The sequence below is a fragment of the Brienomyrus brachyistius genome, chromosome 15 (genome assembly GCF_023856365.1).
Source record: "Brienomyrus brachyistius isolate T26 chromosome 15, BBRACH_0.4, whole genome shotgun sequence".
Taxonomy (NCBI): domain Eukaryota; kingdom Metazoa; phylum Chordata; class Actinopteri; order Osteoglossiformes; family Mormyridae; genus Brienomyrus; species Brienomyrus brachyistius.
The window spans coordinates 11,015,368-11,040,720 of record NC_064547.1 but is presented as its reverse complement, the minus strand read 5'-3'; the positions used below and the strand labels follow the sequence as shown (position 1 = coordinate 11,040,720).

The 25,353-nt window shown below is 41.9% G+C and overlaps 2 protein-coding genes across 7 annotated transcripts in view; one reads left to right on the top strand and one right to left on the bottom strand.

The window, feature by feature from the left end:
- Positions 1 to 1,512: 1,512 nt before the first annotated feature.
- On the bottom strand, positions 1,513 to 24,944 carry xxylt1 (xyloside xylosyltransferase 1). Of its 2 annotated transcripts, none has more exons than XM_048976322.1 (5): positions 24,567 to 24,944; positions 23,686 to 24,225; positions 15,711 to 15,858; positions 13,924 to 14,056; positions 1,513 to 3,313 (listed from the first exon to the last, which is right to left on the bottom strand). In XM_048976322.1, the coding sequence occupies exons 2-5, from the start codon at positions 24,190 to 24,192 to the stop codon at positions 2,917 to 2,919; spliced, it is 1,185 nt and encodes a 394-aa protein (XP_048832279.1). In that variant the 5' UTR covers positions 24,193 to 24,225; positions 24,567 to 24,944; the 3' UTR covers positions 1,513 to 2,916. The 2 variants fall into 2 exon arrangements, with proteins under 2 accessions (XP_048832279.1, XP_048832278.1); XM_048976321.1 differs by having other exon boundaries at positions 24,696 to 24,944.
- A 134-nt stretch (positions 24,945 to 25,078) lies between these two features.
- LOC125708635 (lisH domain-containing protein ARMC9) overlaps positions 25,079 to 25,353 on the top strand; it is a 30,691-nt gene continuing 30,416 nt past the window's right edge. For 2 of the 5 annotated variants that reach the window (XM_048976317.1, XM_048976315.1), the window contains exon 1: positions 25,080 to 25,241. The gene's annotated coding sequence lies outside the window, so the exon portion shown is untranslated. Of the gene's footprint in view, positions 25,242 to 25,353 lie in introns of all 5 variants that reach the window. The other 3 variants (XM_048976316.1, XM_048976320.1, XM_048976318.1) reach the window with 3 other exon arrangements.

Here is a 25,353-nt window from a genome sequence, read left to right as displayed (position 1 = left end):
AAGCTAGATAAGATTTTAATAACTCTGAGCTATTAGTTGAGTTCTCCTCAAACGAGTTTGATGGGCCGAATGGCCTCCTCTCGTTTGTAAATTTCTTATGTCCTTATGGAAAGACTAGTCAGCAAATGCCAGGGCAACTCAAACTGAATGAAATAAACAGTCTATTATATTTCAGCCTCTAGAGCCTCTTAAATACAGACAAATTGTGAGAACTAAGAATGAATGTATTGTACTGTATGAACAAGAGGGAAAAGACAATCAATGTCAAAAAAGAAAAGGAAAATGAAACAGTACAGAGAGGTCAGGAAGTGAGAAGTGCTCAAGCAGAACGGACTGAATCAGTTTTCTCTCTTGTTCCTCTAGTCATGCTCACTGCAAGTGACATTTCACCCCAGGCAGTAGGAGAGCTTTTCAGCACGGTAACCTCACAGCTGCCGGACTGGGGCTTTGAATCCCACCCCCGGCTCTGTCTGTGTGGAGTCTACATGATCACCTCATCTTGCGTGGGTTTTCTCTAGATGTCCGGCTTTTCTTACACAGTACAAAGACACTGAGGTAAATACACTGGTGTCTCTACACTACAGTCCAGCTCAGTGTCCCATCTCTCATGCTGAGCCTCCTGAGATAAGCTGTGGGCTTTGCTTGACCATGTGCTGGATCAGCAGATATGGTGTCACTCTGCCCTGTGTTGCCTAGCACATGCACTCTTTGTTAAGCCTGCATAGTAAGTAGCCTGAAGACATATTCTGCCTCAGGTTTCCATCAAGAATGATTTTATAGAAATTATATATTGTTTTATGTAGTGCACCTTATACATTCTGAAATGGAAAAACATAGTAGTTACTGGAATGAACATGCCCCCCCCCCCCAGGAAATGACATCTTAATAAAAAGAGACACAGACAACATTGCATTAAATGAGCTGATTTTGCTGTATTCTGTACCATTATGACCCGATTTTGACAGAAGTATAGTTCATCCAAAGCCCACGCGAATAACACTGTGAATTTAGCATGCGTGGAAATTACATTTTTCAAAGAACTAAAAAAAAAATATTTTAGTATGATGGAACACCTGAGGGCACAAAAGAAAGACAGGAAGGTTGAAAACAGAAGGTACAGACAGGTACAGACAGAAAGGGGAGAATTATTGACATCCATCATTCATTCCATTTACAGTATTTTATCATGGACTGCAAATTTTTTGAATAAGACACGCTTCAAATTTTCTCAATCGATACATCATTGTCCTTCAGAGAGTTCTCACAATAGATAGACGCACCAGCATCTGAGGTTACTTGGCTCACAGCAGCAAATGCACATATCATGCTAACTGCCGTGCCAGTGCATTGCAGAATAATACTAAGACAAACGTCGATGAAAAGTCACTTGATGGTCAGGAACGGTTTTTCTCTGCACCTTCCAGTGCTGGATCAGTTATACCACAAGTGACAAGTCTTAGTGACAAGACCATTTTTAGGCAGGGACCCAGACAAGCATTAAGAGAGCATAAATTACTGGGATCAGTGTTTATTGAGCAGCATTCAAATGTACGGATTTCAGGGTTAAGTGACACAAGTCAACATACTGTCTGTGGACTAGAGTAACTGAAACTGCTTCTGAGAAGTTCCTAAGAGAGAGATTTGAACACCCCTTCTACCTTAAGTGATTTTACTAAAGCATAACCACCCTAATATAACTGAGTTCCGTAACTACATTGCATGGTACTTCATATCTAGTAGTCACTTCATACCGAGATGTAGTGTTTATCTCTTAGTAAATGTACTAAGATAAACATGAATGTAAAACAGGATTTTCCTTAACTGGGGATGACAACATTGTGCCTACTACATAATTCCATGTAACCATGTAGCTTACTACTTGGATATCGGTAGACACTAGAGTAGTTATATCTCTGATTTTGAATCTGATCTCTGGCTTGTAAGGATAAATCATTTCCTCATAGCAGTAATTAAAGATGTGCAGCAACTTTAAGCAGAATTCCCACAAGTGTTTACCTGCTTATGCACACCATCCTGTTTTACATTATGACCAAACTATAACGTAGATTTAACTTAATACTGGCTGTGATTTTTCCACTCATCCAGCCTCAATAACTGATATTGTGAATAGTTTTTTCTGCCTTAGTTTCAAAATAGTCTAGAAGAGAGGTGCTGAATCTGTTCCATGGGTGCGGGTTTTTGGGATGACTTCTTAATCAGCCAGTAATAAAACAACTCACACTGTTATTGGCCATAGCAAAAACCTGCAGCCACATTGGCTCTCCATGGAACAGGTTCCCCGCCCCTGGTCTAGAAGCTATTGCCTAAACATCATTTCAGCAGCCAGAAGGCTCATTTCATTAGACTACATAATTCTGCATTAAATCTCATGTGACAAAATGCCACACTAACTGTTGGCACATTTGGGTGGACAGTCTGAAGTCATCTACATAAACAGAGATCAGTTTATTGTATTCAATTAGCTACCAAAATACCACATGCTAATTTGCTTTTGTTCAGAACATTCAATGCCAGACAAGGAACAAAAAACATTTGATGTTAAAAAAGTGGAAATTAATGATTTCAGTATTGGCCCCCCCAGCTGACTGTAGCTTGTGATTATTCAAAGCAGTCCCAGAGCACCTCTTTCTCGCACTGAATCCCTTTCACTTCCCCCCTGTATTTCTTACTATTTTACAGAAGGATATCCTTAACTAGTCCACACGTAACTACCTCCTACACAAAACTTAAATATCACATTCCTTTCTCGGAAGATGAAAGCTTCATCAGCAGACCAATTTGGGATACTTTGGGACATATGTCTCCTTTTGCTTGAAGGCCACATTCATGCTCCTCTCCAGGAATTAACATTTGCAGACGTTGGAATGGCTTGGATGACTTGGACACTGGTGCTCCTCAGTCATTAGGAATGGGCGTGTTGCAGTTGCCGTGGTAAACATGGATGGGACCCAGGCACTGGTAGTAGAGTTCAAATACATCCCCGTAGCCGTGATCCTTCCACCAAGTGCACAGCTGCCGGTTCCAGCCGCAGGCCAAGACGTGGAACAGGCCTGGGTACTCCATGCCAATCATTGTGAAGAAGTCCTGATCGCCGAGGTGACCCCGGAAATGATACTGGTCGGCCAATTTGGCCACCTGCTCTGGCTCCAAAAGTCGGTTGTAAAGAGTCGATTGTCGCATGGCTTCCAAGTCCAGGAGCATCACTCCACTGTTGAAGCCTGGTTTGCCATCTGGAGGGGGGTCACCGACTTTAGTCTTGGGGTTCTCCCTGCGGTACTGCCAGAACGTGTGCCTGCATCACAAACAGCATACAAACGGCATTAAATGATTAAAGTGATGAAAGGCTCGGTTTGAGCATGTGATCAGGACTACCACCAGAAAGCTCTTCTCTCAGCAATATTTGCACTTATTTGCATGCTTTTTCCCCAAAGTGACATTACAACTGAAGATCAGAGCACAGGTTCACCCAGTCCCTGGAACAACTGGGATTAAAGGCCTTGCTCCAGGGACTATGGTGACATTATTATACCAGCCACAGGATTCAAACCAGCAACCTTCTGGTCACAGGCACAGAGCCATAGCCCTAACACCACACCAGTTTGCCTTATACCTCATATAAATGGCAGTTTGACATCTTTCATTGAAACATTATGATCCACATGCCACCGAGTATCCCATAAGCACCAAAGCACAGAATACACTGTACAAGACGAAAGAAACAGCTTGTCAATGGCTTGTTAATTACTTTTATTTTGGGCTTTTAGTTCATTGTTGACACTGTCATATTAATCAAAGCAGGTTTCAAGACCGCATAGAGGGTGATCATTCAGGTGGTGTTAACACGCAGCAAAAATCATACATACATTTCTTAGGAATTATTTCTGTAACCTAATAATACGTGAGCGTTACGGAAATTCAATCACTTTGAAAAATATTTCCACCATTGTACATGTAATATAAGATGTCCTTTGGAATATCATGCGATCACCTTGACATGTTGCTAGACATAGTGTAACTTCAATAAATATTTTTTTTTATATTTTGACATTTCCTTTAAGTTCATATTGCATTTCTTTTTATGTAAGCCAAGGTTTCTTGCAATAGTCTGCAGAAAGACTGCAAAATCCCTGTAGATAGTTTAGGCTGCCAAATAAAATTATATTTAAAGCTATTTATCTGGGCAATAAGTCTATATTTTGCTCAAAAAGAGTGAAAGGAATTTCTGCTGTTCTGTCTTGAACACCCAAGCTTCAGACCCCAAACCTCAGCACAGGAACCTCCACCCATTTCATGTATCTATGGCCGAGTTCAACAAATACAGTACATGGGTGGTAACTGGGAAAGGTTTTGAAATGGCTAAGCCAACACACTTTGACTGACATAAAAACATAGTTTTACACCAATACAAACTATTTAAAACACAACTCAAACACTTCTCTGAACTACAGAATCTTACTTAAAATGGGTGCACATCTTAAGGCTAATCTCACTGCTGAATACAGCTGAACTACATAAAGACGGTGAGAGGAGATCAGTAGTGATGGACCAGTAATACTTAAGCATCTTTACCTGCAAACAACTATGGTTTAAGGTGACAAAGGAGTTTAAACAGAGCAGAATCGAAGAACTTTTTCTTCTTTGTAAATTTGGGACAAACCCAAGTACTTTAAATGAAATGAGGGGTGTAAACCTACAGTAGACATCCCACCCAGTAGCGGTGTGAGTTGGCAGAGACCTCCACAATCCATATTTTATATTACATTTATATATATATATATATATATATATATATATATATATATATATATATATATATATATATATATATTCAATATGCAGTTCAGGTCTACATTTAAAATAGACAAGAGCTGTATATTTGTCATGTGCTGTTCAGTTGCATAATTTTTGGTTTGTGGTGCACAATGAAATGAATGAATACATTTCTTCCATCTATCCATCCATCCATCCATCCATCCATCCATCCATCCATCCATTTTCCAAACCGCTTATCCTACTGGGTCGCGGGGGGTCCGGAGCCTATCCCGGAAGCAATGGGCACGAGGCAGGGAACAACCCAGGATGGGGGGCCATCACATTATTTTGTCTCCATCATGTTGAATTAATTAGAATATCAATGAAATAAAATAAAACTTCTGACTGTCCATATTGACCTATATATTTTTTTTACCTTTATTACCTTTATGAAGTTGTGAATGGGACATTACATATAGATTTTGATCACTGGACACTTTTGAGAGTCCACTGCTGTTTGCCCTCTACACATGACTGCAGTGCAGCCCATCCCAATAACACCATCATCAAATTTGCTGATGATACTACGGTGGTTGGACTCATCTCAGAGGGGGGAAACGAGTCTGCCTAGAGAGATCCTGAGATTCTCAGCTTGGAGTCATCAAATAACCTGACAACACAAAGACACAGGAAATCGTCTTCGACTTCAGGAAGAGCAGCGCAGATCTGGCTTTCCTCTACATCAACAATGCCTGTGGGAAGAGGGTCTCAGCCTTCAAATTCCTAGGTACCTTAAAAAGGTACAGTAGTGACTTCACTTCCGGAGAGTTCTCCATAGAGAGCATGCTGACATCCTGTACCACAGTGTGGTACAGGAGCTGCCCTTAAGCAGAGAGGAGGGGACTTCAGCATGTCAAAAGCTGCTGTGACCTTTTACCGCTCCTCCATACAGGGCACTCTGACATACTGGGCCCTATTTTGCATCGGCAGAAAGTGCAACGCAAAGTGCTTTTGCTAGTTTCATACCAGAGCATTCCTCGTTTTACTGCCAAGTGCATTTTCAAAATAAATGATTTTGCACTCGTTTCCCACCCATAGGAGTAGTGTTTTTTAAATGAGTTGGGGCTGGTTGCTTTGTCAGCGCACTGGTATTTTAAGGCAGCAAAATGACATTATGCTTCTCACCAACAAAAGCTGTGTTTAAAGTCTGTGTCGTATTATTAAACGATAATTAAGCGGCGCGTCTCAGAGACGCATGGGTGCACAACGCTAGTTAAGGACACAGGTATGCAATTGAAGTGCTCATGTTTTTTTATTTTAGTTTACTACATTTATATATGTTTTATTATATAGCACATCTGGTTCTTTCACGTAAGCATACTGTTAAATGAAACACACACACCCACCCGTGGCACAGGAGGTAGTGCTTTCGTTCGGCAACTGGAGGGTTGCAGGTTCGAGCCCTGGTTCCTCCTGACCCCATCAAAGTGTCCTTGAGCAAGACACTGAACCCCAAATTGCTCCCGGTGAGCAGGTTGGCACCTTGCATGGCAGCCTCTGCCACTGGTGTGTGAATGAGTGTGTGGATGGGTGAATGTGAGGCATGAAATGTAAAGCGCTTTGAGTACTCGTAGGAGTAGAAAAGCGCTATATAAATGCAGTCCATTTACCATTTAATAAGTAAACTACTGGTGACTCTTTACTTAATAAATACACTACAAGAGTAACCTATTGTTTATCCATTAAATGCAGTAACAAGTATCCATGAGGTTATAAGAGTAAGCAGTAGACATTTTAGTGTCTAACACGGTGTGTGTTATTTTATTATTTATAGAGAAGCACTTTTCATGCCGTGTAACACTGTGTCTAGCACTATTACGGGTGACGGGAGGGGTGTTAGGTTTTTCAATGGAAAATGACATTTACTGTCTCAGACGTGCTCTTCACATTTCAAAAACACCAAACCATTCAGTATTGAGTGTTTCTTTTTAAATACCTTCTGGTTCACCATATTGTCATTCAGGACCTGCACATGCACAGCTAAGTTGAGCTACGGTTATAGTTTGACTACGCCTTTTTAGTCGTACTAATATTGTACTTTTCCCAGTATACATGTACGGGAAGGGAATCGATTTACTGACCGAAGTATGTCCGATTCCGCTACAATAGGTGGCGATATAGCTTCTTTCAGCTTGCTAGTATTGGGTTTTTTCCAACTGACCTATTACATCAGACATACGAAATAATAAAATTTATAATAATGATGCATGGACAAATGAAGTGACACAAGCTTCAACTGTGAACTGGACAACCATTATGGTGTGGGGTTGTTTTTCATGGGTTGAGCTTGGCCTCGCAGTTCCAGTGAAAGGAACTCTTAATGCTGCAACATTCAGAGCCATTTTGGACAATTTCATACTCTCAACTTTCTGGGAACAGTTTGGGGATGGTGCCTTCCTGTTCGAACATGACTGCGCACTGGTGCACAAAACAAGGTCCATAAGGACCTAATCACGGTTAAGAACAGAAGAAGAGGAGGCCATTCGGCCCATCAAGAACCTTGTTACATACACGTATGAGCGAGTCTGGTATGGAGAACTTGACTGGCCTGCACAGAGCCCTGACCTCAACCCGATAGAAACACCATTGGGATGAATTAGTGGGGAGGCTGCAAGCCAGGTCTTCTCATCCAATATCAGTGCATGACCTCACAAATGCTCTCCTGGAAGAATGGTCAAAAATTCCCATAAAAACACACTTCTAAACCTTGTGGACGGCTGCAAAGGGTGGGCCAACTCCATACCAATGAACATCAAACTCCTTTAACCTTAAGCAAGACATACACTGGCTTATGCAGCTCCATTGTTTGAACTAATGTGCCATTAGAGTTCATTACAGCAGCAAATCTAACACCCTAAACCAAAAAGCTGTATGGTTCCGAACAGAGTGGCTGCTCTGTCCTGAAATCCTACAGTTGAAAAATTCTCAAACGCAGCATGTTGGATAGATAGACGTAGTTTATCGGTCACTTCATCTTCGTCAAAGTTTATGTTGTTTAACAACTGTATAAAGTTACTTTTTATACAAATCAACTCAGGTAGAACAATTAAAAACATACGTTTTCAGGGTTGCCAGCTCTCTCTGCAACTCCACTTTCTACTTGGCTGCATCTTTTACCGGTTCTGCATCCACATGTGTTTAGTCCCCTTGTAGAAGAAAGCAGAGGCTGAGTGTTTGTCCCCAAGCCTTCAAACCACATGCATGATGCTTACAGTCCATGTCAGCTGTGCCTTTGCTCTGGCAGTACACCTGTGACAGCCACCAAACACAGTTAGCTTATGGAGGCTGATTGTCATAATGAGTGGCCATGACGACTGTCTGCATACAAACAATGTGCAGACAAAAAGAAGCTGAACACATTGGTGAGAATAATCTGTCGTCATACTTAAAGCAACGCTGCCATCATGTTTGCTCTGTCACACCACAACCCTAGAGGGCAGAGAATGTTTTCGATACAGCAGACCCACATACAGAGTGCAAATAAATGTACCCGTGCGGAATGCACAAGTCATTTTAATAAAGGAAATGCTTTTTAAAATTGAAGTTACTCTCCTGATTAACACCCACTATATGTTTAATACTAGAAGTGACAAAGACAAGGAAGCCAACAGCTGCCAAAACAACGTTGACCATGTCAATTTCATCTGAAGTATATGGCCAGTTTAAGTACCCCTGCCCCAGCCCAAGACCTCGTTCATTCAGCTCTTACTCATGGTGCTGACAGTTGGGCACGTTCTGTGGGTATACAAGACGCCTGGCCCACACTAGCCTGAAAAAATATATGACATAGTTATATGACAAATGATTCTTCTAATTTATAGAAAGATTTCAACAGTACATGGACCTCAGCACAAGGACTGTATCAAAATGGATTAGAGGACAAGCTGAAAAGGAACTTTCTCCAGTCTGAACATGTTAATCTCTATGACATATTTTAAACCCACTTCAGAAGCTACTGGTACTTCAAACCAACATGTGACAGTTCCAGTACAAGGAAAATAATAGGTTACTGTGGCAGATGGCTATGCAGGTAATTTTGGATATCCTTACAGGGCTGTCCACATGGTTCTCAACAGACGCCCATGAAGCAAAGAGTCTCACCCTAAAATCCATTACATACCTTCATGGTAGAATCTGAATATATGTTCTTGCCAGAATGTGAACACATGTTTTCACCACCAGACCAACAGTTTCAGTAATGCTTTGACAGCTAGAACTCCATGTAGACAACAGTGGCTATTTTTACACAAGTCCTATGCATGGTCCTCATCTGAAGCCCATCCAAGACTGCGGAGTGGTAATGTGGACAAGACTGCTAAGCTCAGCGTAATGTGTATACTGGCCAATCCTGCTCACTCGGTGGGTCTTGGCACCACCGTAGCATCCATGCCACCTGCTTCACCAGGCCAGGCAGCAGGTCACCTGAGCTGCCCTCTGCTGCAGCTCAGCACTCCCATCACCTGAGGCTTTCTGTGTCCTCAATTAGCACTCCTGTACACTGGCATCAACAACAGCAACGGCAGTTTTGAAGAACTATGTTTTAAACCCTTGAGAGCAAACCTAAATTACCTAAATAAGGACCTCTGTGACTGGACAATGACATTTCTATAGGTAACAATCAATCAACAGAAACACCCGCAATACATAAATGATATTCATTTATCCCCCCAAAATGAAGAATGTCACCTTCTGTCATTTTGGTGGCCTAGCAGAAAGGATTAAAAATAGATGGCATCGATCAGGAGATTCATATTCAGGTGTGGTGAGATGTTCATATTAAACAAGTGATTCAATAGAGGCAGACTGCAATAAAATGGATACTGCTTCTTCACTTCACTCAACCTCCCCACAATAAATTTCACCAACTGGTTAACCAACTGCTATTGATAAAATTTAACAAATGAGGGGTGGGGTCATAGTTGCCAGGTATGCAGTTTTCCCAGCCAATTAGGCATTGAAAATACAGTTATGGGTAAATATTAGGGTTTTTGGGATGCTTTCATAATGTTCTCCGGCAGTGAACTGTAAATCAATCTTATATTATTCCATTATAAACATAAAATTAGCTACATCAAAGGCATTGGGGCAGTTTGCAAACCATACAAAACTATTTACACGTTAATAAGACTGTCACATACATGTTAATGTGCGTAGACTTGCCCCCAGTTGAAAATCTCACTCAAGCCAGCTCACAAGTTGGCAACAAGAGTGTGTCTGTCTGTGTGACATCATTGTATTTAACTGTGGTTTTAAAATGTTGAACATTTGAATGTGATCACCAGGCAAATTACACCATGGTTTATTTCTGTGAGATACAGTATACTGGGATTTCAAATATTGGGCTAGTTTCAGCTTCCGTTGGGCAGATTTTAAGCATACGTTGGGCTGGAGCTTTTTGCTGGACCTGGCAACACTGGGTGCGGTAGGGGTTATAAACTTTATTTTAGAATATTCAGAAAATCATCGCACACCACACTGTTTGAGAATCACTGACCTGTTCCTGGGAAGTTTGAAAAACTTCAAACTTCTGCCCTCTGCTGCCACCCAGTGATTATTTTGTAAACTCTGAGGTGCTGGAGCTCATAACGACCACGATGACACCATACACACAAATCTTTGACCTTACAACATGCCTGCATAGGCTGAAAAATATCTGTCAAGTAATTTTTCAGTTATCGCAGTAACGAGATCAAATGTCTGAAACTACACCTATTTTTGCTATCACTATGCAGTGCTGTTTCAGTTTTGGAGTGATCTGTCCAGTTTGTCAACCATAAAATATATCTGCAAAGTTTGTTCCATACAATAATTTTTGAGTTACTGCATTCACAAGACCAGGTGTCTTCTACAGTTGCTGTTTCCTTCCACACAGCACCGTTGCTTCATTTATGGGGCAATTTGTCTGAGAAGGAAATAAGTTGTAGATCTTTATCCATATAATGTTATTTTTTTTATCAAGCAGTAATATGATTCATCAAATACTTTTTGACTTATCACATATACAAGGTCAAAATGTCATCTGCTTTCACCCTTCCCTTTTCTGCCCCCAAGCAGCATACTTTCAATTTTGTAGTGATATGTCTCAAAATTTCCTCACCCACACAATAGGCATGTCACAATAACTAAAGTTAAGTGCTAAAAAAAATCACGATGTGGTGTTGTTGGTTATTTCTATGGCTCAAGATCATTGCACAAGAGGTCCCAAAATAAACTATTACTATAGCTAAACAGCATTCAAAAGCAGTAACAGGAAATAGTTGATATGTTTTTACTTTATTTTGGATGGTTTCAGAACCAATGTTAATAGTTGTCGTTTAGTTGTAGTTCAAATTTTATTTTAGTACCGTATTTCACTTTTTCGAAATGTTTTCATTGATTATAACCCTACCTTATTGTACTGTAAGCACATAGCGCACAGTTAGTTTTATTAAAATCATAACGTCCATACCACACTTCATGAACGTTGCCTGGTGCATTGGCACTAAAAACAGGAATATTCAGGACCGCGGATGGTGCAGAAATGTGTCGCGTCCACTATGGCGCTCTCACTTTCATGTGAAGTGTGAATTAGCCCTGAGCTACGCATTGTGAGCAGAGCAGAGAAGAGCAGAAGCAGCGCAATTGGCTGAAATGTTGGGGGCATTAATTCTTATGTACACACAATATATTCATATTGAGGTCAGAAAAAAATGTCGAGTTATATCCATATATCATGGGAGAAGTTGATAATGTTATTATTATAAAAGGCTTACTATAAAATGCCCATACAAAGTTTGAAAAAGACCCGTTAAATAGTTTTTGAGTTATCAACTAAAAGTGAAGTAAAAGGATCTGAGGGACTCTGACAAGGGCCAAATCATTATGGCCAGACGACTGGGTCGGAGCTTGTGTGAAACGACACGGCTTGTGAGGTGCTCGCGGTCAGCCGTGGTGAGTTCCTGCTGAGAGTGATCTGGGGAGGGAAGCACCATGAACTGCCAATACTCATCAATGCAAGATGTGAATGAAGGCTATCTCATGAATATGGTAAGTTTATATCCACAAGGTATACAGTGCTATTCCAGTGTATATCCTATGACCCCTTAGATATTCACTGGAAACCATGACCTGATTTTAATAGGTATCCCCTCAAATAAAGAAGAACTGTATTAACACACTATAAGCCTGTTAAATAAATACAATACAAAATCCAGTTATCAAGGTTCTTCTAACAATAATTACAAAACCATTAGTGCTTCAAAGAGATACAATCAAATGTTGTCAAGATCTAGCTTTTGTTCAGTTTTTGTGCTGAATATCTGTATGTAAGCTGTAAATTGAAAATGAATTCTATCCGGCACTGCACCCATTCCTATGCCAGCTTACAACAGAGACCAGATCGCCTCAGTCACTGAAGTAAGATCTGGAATTTACATTTCTTTATTCTGCAGTGCATACAATGCAAGCTGCATCGTGTTGTACGGCCCTTCAAGCAAGCTTACTTGAATGAAGTCCTTTGTAGTTCATTTCAGCTGGGAAGATATTTTCTGCTCATTCTGCCGTTCCTTAATGAAAAATGCTCTGTGGATGATGAGTCTAATTAATTCACCGTGACTCTGAATATATCACCACCACATGACGTACAGATGAATTAGAGCACTTGAGAATCCCGCTACACTCTTTGCAGAAGGTAATAAAGCATAGTTTGGTTAATTGAAAAATCTGAAGTCAATATTGAAACGGATCACTTGAAAGACCAACCATTTATTAGAGTCCTGCAGGAGTCCTTCCTGAGACCAAAGATGGCGGACAGCATCAGAGGAATGGCCGCGCAAGAGGAAAAGGTCCATTCACACATGGCTGCAATAGCTGCAGCTCTCAGCTTTTGAATCGGTTTGCTGTAGATAGTTTGTGTTGGCAGCTACTGCTGGACTTTGCTGAGCAGTATTCCATCCAAGAACAACTATTTCAGAGCATGCCGCTAATTACCTTCAGCACTTCAAAGGGGAGAGAGGCCCGGAGAAACTGCCCCAAATGGCTCACTTCCCTCAGACCAAGTCTCTCATATGGCAGTGCATCACTGATTGGACCCACACTGGAGGCAAAGCCAAGGCCCCTCCATTTATTTCCATTTCATTTCCCCTGTAGATCCGACCCAGAATGACCTCTGCCAAAGAAAATCCAACTAGCAACTCAGGTCGAGCTCCATATTTGAGTATGCCAAAATCATTTGATAATTGTAACAATTTTCTTGAACAACTGATTGTCTAACTGTAATTTTAAAGAGAAGGTACCCACACATTTCTGTACTTGCTGGTCAAAGAGCTCACCATAGTCAGGTTTATCCAGTACTTAGATTGGTTAAACCTTGAGAAACCATTGCATCAGTTTCTGTGTAAGGACTTATGTTAAATTTTTGACATTTTCTACCACTTATGCACTACATCATCTTTAAGCACAATAATGTACAAAGCATAAATGAAACAACTACCTTATGTCCTTCCATTTCCTTCAGTTGCTTAGTCAGTCATGATTTCATGACCTGAAGCCGTTTAAACAAAAGCACAGCACCTTCTCACACACACACAGATCGCAAATGAAATTTATATAGTTTATATATAATTTATATATATTAATATAGTACAAAATACCCCTCCTCGGTTGTTATGTCATTTGGTGCTAGTACCAGTTTTTACGCCAGAGTAAAACCAACATCTTGAAGAACCATACTTTCAGTACTTTCTCAAAGTGTTTGTGAAAAATGTTCGGTAGGCCTACCTGGTGCAATGGAAAAACGCTACAAGTTAAAAATGCCCCCACAGCAGCCTGCCACCCAACAACAGTGATTTATTATGTTTATTACTCAAAATCAATCCACAAAAAAGACAGAAAAGCAATTCTCTTATGGTGCTTCACATTTAAGGCTATGAATAATAATAAAATAAAGTGTCCTAAAAATAAAGCAAAAGCATTTGGATTAGCTTAAAAGCTTCCGAGCTCTGAAGTACCTCCCATATAAATTTGCTCCCTGTAATCCGGAAACTACATATTTAGTACAATTCTCACAAAAGTCGGGACTGAATAATGTCAATTAATGGACGAATTTATTACCTGTACACTGGTTGCATTTCCTGGGCAATCCCGATCACTGCGCCAGGCGGGAACTCTCCAAATTCCTCGAACAAGTCCTTGATATTGCTCCTGAATTTCAGGTCCAAATCCAGCTGCACAATGCGCTTCATGTCTGCAGGGAAATGTGGAAAATGAGGGAAAGCAAATGTGCTCTCTCACATAGACATGTCGAAATTCGTTCTTTGGGGCACCATTATCATTTGCTCTATTTGATGAAAGCTATGTTCATTTACATTTCTGTGATATTATCTGTATGCACTTAATTAAAAATAAAGATTTTTATTCACACACACACACACACACACACACACACACACACACACACACACACACACACACACACACACACACACACAAAATATGGAATGTTATGTGTTGACCAAATGGAAAATTGTAACCTTTATTTCTAAAAAAACATCCTGTATAATAATGTTCAGAACTGGGTCTCATGCTCAGTACTCTGCTGTCAGTAACCAACTGAAACAGTATTACTATTCCATGACCTAAATGCTAGACTAATATTAAACGACAAACACATTTACACATGACATAAACAACAGTTTATACTACGAAACACTAACTTTGTTCTTGATTTACATTTATTTAAATAAATTTATTTAACAGACATTTTTATCCAAAGTGATACACAAGTGCTAGTCCATGGAGTAATTGGTGGTTGAGTGCCTTAATCAAGGGCCCAATGGAGACATCATTCTGCCGGCCACAGGATTTGAACCAATGACCTTCCAATCCACAAAACCATACACGGTTAGTTAGACATTACTTTGTCGTAACAGTTTGAGCCATTGTATAATCACTATGGTTTTATGCTGGGGAAAATCTTCAAATATTATTTTTTGGGTCAGTCCTACAGCTATTATTTTACTACATGCAATTAACATTTACCGACAATAAAATAAAGTACCGGTGCTGATAGTACTCACACACAGATTGGGCGGTGTCTTGACCAATCATTGGGCTCAAAAACAAACTGTTAAAGCAAACCGCAGTCTGAATTAAGAGAAAATCTCCTAGCTGGATAAAAGCAGACATCAGGCAGGCTTTGTACAGCAACAGATAGGCTGTTATCTACACAACTTTAGAATGCATAGATCACTTATAAGGCACAATGTTAGCCGCTGTAGCTGAGAACAACAGCAGTGTGACAAGCAGTTGCATCTCCCTCAAATGTCTGCTTTCCTGTGACTCATGCCCAGGGTCAGACTTTGTCTTGCTCATTCACAGAATTTTGCAGAGCAATGTCGGTCCAACTAAACTCTTAATTAGGCTGCCAGGCGTTCTGTCTATAAGGAAATCAAACAATACTGGTTTAGTGTTTTCCTCATGTGACCAAAAAAAAAAACATACACCATACTGTATGTGATCAGGATGCGGCATGACTGCTGCGCAATACAGTTCCCTGTCGAAACCTGTATCAAGTTCAACCTTGCTGCCTTTCACAACCATAATGGACAGGCATCCATCTCCATCAATAGGTTCCTTAAGACCTGTATCTCATCTGTCCTGGTCAGTAAACCCGCCCCGCTTAGAGATCCTTCCATCACGTGAAAGGTCTCACTCCAGAAACTTGTCAGATGTGGTTCCTTGACGGTGGGATGAGCTGCTTATCCACAGACACATCCCATTAGATTCCCTCTTCACCTTCACGAAATGCCTGAAGACCCATCAGTTCACTTTTACTAGTTAGGGCTGTTCACAGCTGTAAGGAAATGTCACATGACGTGAGCTCAGGGGGTGGGGCTTACCTTCAGGCACTATGCGATGCATGGCCACCGACAGGAAGAAGATGGCGTCGCTGTAGTAGGCCCCTGAGCCAGCGCTGAAGTGCAGCTGCATGGCCTTCACAATGGGGAAGAGCTTCTCTGTCAGCTCGGTTACATCGTGGAACTCCACCTGCATGGGCAGCCATGGTGAGAACATGGTAAGGACATTACTATCTGCCGATTTCTATGGAAGGTCCACCTCCAGTGTAGTTAAAGACCCTATACTGTATATCAGACACAAAATTTCTGCATGAGTTTCACACATGGTCTGCCACCTCCTCAGCAGTGCAGGAGGCCCAAGTATGTTCCTGTCCCAAATCACGTGGGGTCACTTCACACCTTTCTCACGCTGCCGGGTCAGGGCTCCCACATGCCCCCCATCCCCCCTTTGGGAAATCACCCCCGCTGCCCATAGCCCGGTGGGGGTATTCCTGAAGGACACGGCGATATGGAGAAACAACCACTGGCACAATGCGAACAAAGAAGCTAAGGAAGGATCGTGTGCGCTGCTCCTCTGCCTCGTAAATGTATCTCTGTGTCACTCATTTACTCTAACATTCAGGATGTGATATGATGTCACCGCTGGGCGCTTGAGCAAAGCCCTTAACCCGAAATGCTCCAGGGGCTGGCTGTTATAATGTAATGATACAGAATCGGGGCGTACCTAAAAATGCTGAGCTCACTCATAAGATGTCACACTGGCCCTCAATCCAAGGGCTTCTGTTAACTGCTGGGCCCCGTAATCTGCCCTCTGACTTCTCTCTATAGACTTTTCATATACTGCAGTTTGATAATTGAGTTGAATAAATTTTCCATATAGGTAGGACTTTCTCTGTTGCATTAATACAGGCGTCACTCTCCTTGCCAACATGTCCATTTTTAAGTGGCCATTTGCAGAGATCCCCAAGTATATCCGAGGTGTTGGAAACAGTCTGTACCTTTGCAGCCTCAGCCACAATGAGAGGGCACTCCTCCTCACAGCAAGATCAGATCACAGCAAGACAATCATTAAACATGTCCTTTGCCACTGAGAATCTTCTGATTTAGAAGCAGCATCTGGTCAAAATCTTAAAGCATTTGGAAACAACTGAGGGGAGCTAACATCTCAGCCAGACTGCAGTGAAGCAGTGAAACAGTGAAACACGACCCCTTCAGTGCCTGTTATTAATGTATGGATGTATGTTTGTCAGAAGACAAGCATGCAGATCCACTTCACATGTCAAGCGGGAGGGCGAAGACAGGTCCCAGATATCTGGATAGACTGATCTTATGGAGAGAGGCTCCATTTTAGCAGGGACAAGTGTGTCAGATCTGTGATAGGGCTCTTCAGCCAAATAACAGCCAGAAATTAGTCACCTTGTCCTTAGCAATCTTATAGATATATTTTGCTAGTAAACCACAGTAATGTACTTACTGGGGTGAAGTCCTGTGACGAGTGTGTCAATCTTATTAAGCAGATGATGATGATGTAGGAATAATTTAGCTCAGATAAATTTTAATATCTCCACCAATGTATAAGGAAATGAGTTAAGTTTTAATTAATTAGTATTTAATGATTATTAACTAATCGTTATGCCGAATGGTTGGTTCCCCCAAACTCAATTGCAGAATCCCAGTGAGTCGGTTAATGTGAGACCTGAACAGTTCTCTGCTGGGCGGCAGACTGTCACTGGCAGGCTTCAGGATGGCCTCCTTTACTGGGCTTCGCGATGGTCTGGCGATTTCTTGAGGGCTTCTCGCGGGCTTCTTTCAAGGCTGCTCCTCTTTGCTCTTCTCCTGGGCTAATGTTCTTCCATTTGTTCCGAGGTACCAGGTTTTATGGTCCAATGTTTGTAAATAAGGATGACCAGGAATTGAACACCTGAACCAATGGCTGACCATCTAGTTGGCAGGCTTTCGGAGGGGTGTCTGTGGCAGTCCTATTGGTATTTATGACCAGACTGATGAAGCTGCCCTTTACATAAGCGGCATTTAACATCTGAACATGTTGCGTGAGGGGGTTGCGTGCCAAGTCAAGGGGCCCCTGTCCTTGAGGTCCATTCTGCTGTCTGAAGGTTCCTAAATCTTTGGGCCATGAAAGATGGGATGCTGGCCTCCCTTGTTATCTGTGAGTGTGTGTGTGTGTGTGTGTGTGTGTGGGATCACTAACCCCCCTTTTGTGCTGAGGCCAAGAAGTACCTCTCCTACCACGTTAGGCCTCGTCTTCGGGTCCTGGAATTTCAGGCCTGTTGTATGTGTGTGTGATCCTACAAGGATGATAATTAATGCATGAGGATGCAGAGAATACCATACTGATTAGATATTCGAATGAGATATCATTTAAAGGGACATTGTTAAATCCTATCAAAACATAAAGCGAAATGAAACTAATTCAACACTTTAGCTTGAAATAGCTCCTGTGGACCCACCACCTGCAGAGGGGCATTTACCCCAGTGAATGAGAGGGGCATTTACCCCAGTGAATGAGAGTGTCGCCTCCCTTCAACATCGAGTCAAGGGACGGACTTTGGCTGTCTGTGCTTATGACCCCAACATCAGTTCAGAGTACCTGGCATTCTTTAAGACGTTGGCTGGGGTGCCGGAAGGCATCCCCTCCGGGGACTCCATTGTCCTACTGGGGGACTTTAATGCTCACATGGGTAACGACGGCAATGACACCAGGAGGGGTGTGATCAGTCGGAATGGCCTGCCCGATCTGAACCAAAGCACTACTTTCTTATTGGACTCAATCTGCCCATAACGAGTACCATGTTCAAGCAGAAGATTATTCATGGCACCAGTACTTGGCACCAGTAACACTAAATACAACGATATCCAATATTTCATTTGCATAATGCAGAAAAATAACTGCTTCCAAATATCACACACGAGTTTTCCCATACCTGATTTACATGCGACACTGCTTGGATACTTATATACATTTCCATTTAACCCAACTTCTTTTTTTTTTTCTTCCCTCAAGAGAATATAACAATGAAAGGAACAAGTATGGCTTACACAGGTGTTATTTTTAAAATTACTGTGGAAGTGAATCATAAAGCAGCCAGAAACCACAACAGATTTCCTGTCACCTTGGAGATGTGCTGCACCACAGAATTTCACACAGACCAGCATTCGACAGTGGGAGCACAGTCTGGCAACCCAGACTGCAGACTAGAACTATTTGGAAGATCAGTTTAGAACATCTTAATTAGTGTGAAATCTTGGATATGTCTATAGCAGAGCTGGGGGCTGAGAATAAGGCCTGTCTTTCACATTTGCTGTCTGGCTGGTCTGGTCCCCACAACTTTCTTAATCGTCCTTATCTTAATGTTACGTGTCATATATGTAGGAAATTTCCCTATAGTCACCCCTCTCTGTGTTATTGAAGTAGGTTTCAAAGTTAACATGCGTTGAATCTTTTAAGATTACGTAACAGAAAAGCACATTTCAATGACAAAGTTGTCACCTGATCCTTTTTGTTAACAAGTGCAGTTACTCAAGCACTGTTACCTTCTGGCTACACACAGGCAGGCGTTTTTTAATGAAATTTCATGAAAATGTTCAGTGAGTCGTTATTTTCACTTGTTTATAGAATAATATTCAGAAAGCAATATGAGTTTTAGAGTTCTTGAAAAAGTCGCACTAGTGCGACTAGTGTATTGACTTTATGTACTCATGTTTTACGTTTTACTTGAATTTATTAAAACACACTCATTCTCTCTCTCTCTCTCTCACACACACACACACACACACACACACACACACACACACACACACACACACACACACACACACACACACACACACACACACACAGGTACTTTTCTCCATTACAGTGCTGGGCTTCAATCCTGTATCCTATATATTCAGTATATTCAGGCCATACATCTTCCATAACATATGGCGTCACATTAAAGTCAAAACTCACAAGCGTAAATACGCCACTCACAAGCGCAAAAGTGAAACTTGCGAGCGCAGGACGATGAGCTGCATGCGCATTCATCATAGTATCACCTTCTCTGATGTATTTTTCTCCTCCCAACATCATGGCCACTTGAGGGAAATTTCTGCACTCGCGTTCTGCCGGGGGGAGGTTTTCACAGTTTGGGGCCGGAGTCATGCCGTCTCTGACAGCGAACGCTATTGGCAGATAAAGCAGGATTTGCCTGTGTTATAAGTATAATGTCACTGATTCTCATTGCCCCCTTGCCTGTTTCCCCATCAATATAAAACAGATACAGTTACAAAATGCAGCGAAACACGTTATTGGGATGCTGAGGCAGCATTAGCTTCAGCTTCTCCATACGGTAAAGTAACGTGTTACGAGTTTCCTTAGACCATACGGTACATAATTTTTACACCTCGTCATGCAACCACTTATGATGAGTATTACTAACGTAGTTGTAGCATTTTGTATCGAAGCTTTCAGTAACTATTTGAATGATGTAGGCTTCTTAAACTATTCTGTTCTATAGTACTTAAATCTGCAATGTAATGCACCTTTGGGAATTCATTTACAAAAAATATCCTCACATGGGGACACACTGCGTTGTCTCCATGGTGTCAGGTACTATAAACTAGTTCCAGATAATGTTTTTAGTACTGACTTTAGTTTAGTTTAGTTTCTGACCATTTAGTTTAAGTTAATCATTTAGACAGCATCATTATTAAGACGACTTGTTAAACTGATAACAAGGCAGCAGACCAAAGAACAGAAGTGGTCCTGAGGCAGGTCCAGCCGACCACGCCTGCTGCCTCAGGCAGTTCATGCAGCAGACTAGACGAGAATATAGCCAGGTTTGAATTTCTAGAAAATTTAAAGCAATGAACAAAAGTTGTTAATTCTTTCTTCTAATTTTGAATAATATTAATAGGTCTGTTTATTGTTTAACAGGTCATCTTAATAATAATAGTGACGTCACACCTCTGACCCCGATATACCCGTCCCCCCCCAATGTTAATATAAACCCTACGCTCCTGACTGGCACCCTGCGGCTGCATTGCGCACTGCACTTTTACTGCACTGCACTTTCACAACTGCCGGTGCACCATTGCATACCCTACCTAATAAAAGTTCCTAAACTGGCCGTATCGATACAGCACATCTGTATCGATGTGCGTATTGTTTAAGAGTATGTAACGATATTTTGCTGTATCGATTTTTTGAGCACAGCCCTAGTGACAATGAGCCTATCCGAGGCAGTGGGACATACTGGGCAGGATGGCAGACCATTAGAGGGTACATACTGTCATGCACGGCTCGTACGATTCTCATGTGTGCCACGCCCCCTGATTATCCACGTGTGCTTCCCCAATCGTACCCAGCTGTGTCTGATTATTTTCGCCCAGTCTTGTCTATTTCAGTCCGTGTCTTGCCCTGGTTTTTTGCCCGTCATTGATGTTAGATGTCTGTATCGTTCATCTGTCCTGCTCGTAGCCGTCATCCCGATAATAAATCCCCAGTTTAACCCGACTTTCGGCTACCAGCTTCATCCTTTCCTGCCTGCCTGCCCGTGCGCTCACCACTTTAACCAGCAAATTCTGACACATACCCCACAAATGGCACTGGAACTCCGATACCCTCACTAGGACAAGGGAAGAACTCGCAAATTCCCCACACACACCCTGACAGCTCTGGAGGTGTCAGACCACAGTCCTGGCACTGAGCACTGAGCCACCATGCATCTTAGAAGAAAGCACATAGTGTAATGTCCTCAGTACGATCATGATGCTAGAAAATCTACACATCCACAAGTCCAAGGGCAGCTAAAATAAACACAGCACAAAGGCACATGTTAGGAAAGCATTTCAATCGTTTTTAATAAATGCATCCTGAAGTTTTGCAAAACCACAACTCTTGACAGTGTCATTACAACACTAACATAGGTACTGTCCAGGTATTATCAGTCAAATTTGAGCTGCACTAGCATCTCATTCAACTACAGCTGTTTTTTTTTTTTTTTACATACGGCTCTGGAAAAAAATTGAGATCACGCTATATTTTTAAAAAATCTTCATTTTTTAATGCTGGTTTAATTCTGGGTCTGCTGGCAGAAGGCTACACTGTGTGGCAGGCTGCTTCCAATATCAAAGCTTCTAAGACAGCAGCACACAAGAACAAGGTGAAGCAGGAGACACTGGCAATAACAAAGAAACAGCCAGGTATAGGGTAGCTTTCTAATACCAGAGATGACCATCAACTTATCCAGCAGTGCCCCACAAATTGGAGGATGACCTCAAGTGACCTTCAGAAAGAATGGGAAACATTAAGTGGTGTGAAGTGCACTGCTAGGGCAATTCATAACAGGCTCCTAGAAGGAGGACTGAAGACACACAAAGCAAGGAAGAAGCATTTCATCAAAGAGAAACAGGGGGCCAAGCAAAAAAAAAAAGTATATTTTACACAGGTGAATACCTATAAATTGAGAAATGAGTGAAACTGAACATTACAAACTTACAATGCAGTTATTTTATTCTCTTGTGTGATAATCACCACCAAATATGAGTTTTTATTTTACTTAACACATGGTGCTTTGAAAGAGGGTTTTTTTCTGCTGCTGCTACAGAGATGAAGTTCTACCTGTTGCAGTCCAGCCATTGCTGTCCTTGTGTCACCATGAGGCAGGCAGAGACAAAGGCCATAGTAACCCATGGATGGGGGGAGGGGGGTACCCTGTATCTGCCTCTCAATGTTAGGTTCAGGAGTCATATTGCTGCGTTGTAATAAGCAGTGTCCATATGACACACTCATCCGGTGCATAGAGGCAACAGGAGCTGTTTGACGTGTAAAGATGCACGATTGTGTGGTTCATTTGGGAAACAAGACGTTCTTGTTTCATCCAGCTTTATAACAGGTTAGCATTAGGCCAGCTAGTGAGGGAAAACTGTAGCAAACCCAGCTCAGTATCACACTTCCTTGTTGGAGACTCCCCAGGGCGCCACACAAAAGGTGTGGCCTCATCTTTTCCTTTGGCTGACATATCAGTGGTTTTAAAACAAAGTGGGAAAACAACTTTTTCCAAAGCCAACACTGCCCTCATGTGGACACTTCATGTAATATTTTGACACACAATCACTGGTAACAATTCAACATTTTTTTCCCAGTTTCATCCTCTGTCATGTAACAAACATACCTCAGTTCTTTCAATATTTTAAAGCAGAAGCTAATTAATTAACTACCTGCCATTTCGGCACAATGGTCAACACCACAACCTCACACCTACATGATTCCATCCACGTGGGTGTGAGGTTTACACATTCTCTTTGTATTCATGTAGGTTTCCATTCACACACAAAACCCCGGGGGACCTGCACTGCCAGAGCCTGCTGGCAGCCCAGCACTCACTATCACTCCTACTCTGCCAGCGGTCCCCAGCTGCTCCGTGATCACCTGAGAGGCAGCACCGGCGGCTGCCACCAGTCGTTTGTGATTTGTGGAGGATGTGGCAGAGGACTTGCTGCAGTGGTCACCTGCACGATTGACCTCTGAGAGGGGGGCGGTGTTGCACTTCGAGATAATTCTGCACAGTGAAGCCCAGTAACAGCGTGGAGCATGTGAGGAAAATGTGTAACTAACCCCTTGTTTGTGTTATTGTAAATACTTGTCGTGTTCCCGACTGTCGTGTGTGCCCTCACCTCTTTCATGCATGAACCCTGTCCGATTCTTGCATGTCTTTCGCTATAGTGTAAATTACCCATTCTGTGTGTGCCTTACTGCCTGGCGTTCGACCTCTCCGTGTATGTTTGTTCTTTGAAGGGCTTAATAAAAGCGCGTTCTTTATGCTTAAACAAATCTCCTGATCTCCTGACACTGCCCCAATGCCTCGGCCCGACAGATATTACAATACATTGAATTAAAATGGAATGATCCTAACATTACAACTAGCCAATAAGAAAAACTGCCAATTACCAAATTAAAAAGCAAGTGAATCCTCTGCTCACCCCAATAATGACAGAATATTACCCTTGAACTTACCTCATACTGAAAAGATGCATCTCGGAGAAACTCTGGAAGTATCTTCTGTCCAAGTTCTCTACTGCCTTCATCACTCACAAAATGAAAGACCAGCATCTCCTTGTCAAGGAACCCAGCATGCTTCACCATGGACCTCATGGCTATCTCAAATTTCTCCTGGAGTGCCTTGCTTTTATCCACTTTGGTAAACATCATAAGAATATGGTAGTGCTGAGCAGCCTCAGAACCTCCTTTGGCCTTTCTTTTTTCTAGCTGCTCTCTTGCTGTCCTTCTGCTGGTCTGCTCTAGCCTAGGATCCGCTGATGGATCGGCCTCATTTCGGTTGGTGTTTTGGCTGGTCTGGGTTTGCTTGATGCGCTTAGTGGTGCTGGAGAAGTTCTCTTGCTCCGATCCGAAGTAGTAAAAGGCTACTACTGCCAACGCAGCTCCAAAGACCAAAACTATCTGATAGGATCTGAAAGTGCTGAGCCTCGCCATGTTGTCACAGAAGATCGTTTGATAGCCCATGTCCTTTTACGGGGAGGACCAGATATCCTGTTTCTGAAACAAAAGCAGTTAGTAAGTCGTAGCTGTCTTTTCCTGTATACTACGGCTCTTACAAATGTTTAGACTCAGGCATAATACGTGCATATTCTGATCTGTATGTCATAAAGTCAACAGAATCTTTAAAATCACATTTCATCTCGAGGACATCCAGTGCCCTAAGGGTTTCATTGGATTAGTAAGCTAGTTCAGAAGATCATAGCGTTCACAACACTGACTACATTTATAAACATGGTATATTTCTTATCTGAACTCCAAACACAGACAAAAATACTGGAGCTGAGCCTACAAAATTATTTCCGTAACTGAGAATAAAGCATTAATGGAAATCACCTAACTCCGCTAAGATGTTTTCATCAGATCCGTAAATATGCACTTCAGAGTCACTCCTTCAAATTGCAGTCTCCTAGCTATCTTGAAATATAAAGGAATCGTTTATTTGATTTATTAAGAGCATTTTAACATACCGCGACTGGCGAGCGGGCGTCCATACGAATTTTTTTGATTGATCACAATTACCAACTCATACGATTCATAACATCTAATTATTCATAACGTCATTGTCGACGACCCACTGATTTATGTTTAAAGTTACGCCATAACGCAGGTTTACTGTAAAAGTATAGTTTTATGAATACCGATGGCACTCTCAATCACTTTCGGCCGTTTACGATTATGTCATAGGAGTACCATGCAGCGGGAAGACTCAGAGCTGCGCTAACAACTGCGGATAACACTAATAAGCATACTGCTCGGATAGGCAGCTGCCGGTGAAATAAAAAAAAGACCATCCCCTTTCGATTTCAATCGACACTCCCGTGGCGCCGCAGCGACTTGGTGACGCTCCGTTGCCAGGCGTTTGCAAAAGCGTCTTCGCTTCGCCGCTCATCATGGCTGATAACGTGCGGCCCAGCAGTTTTTAGCTTTGCAATGCTGGAGCGAAAATCTGCTGCTATGTTAAGAAACTGATTGTTTTGTTATCGGCCCAGAAACGGACTTTTTGGAGCTCGAAGGTAAGCTCGTGCTTAAAAAAAAAGCATGGGAGCATTTAAACAAGGCCTAATTGTATTTTTCAGGGCATTTGTTTACATATGCTGCATTTTTGCTTAGGTCTTTTAACAGACG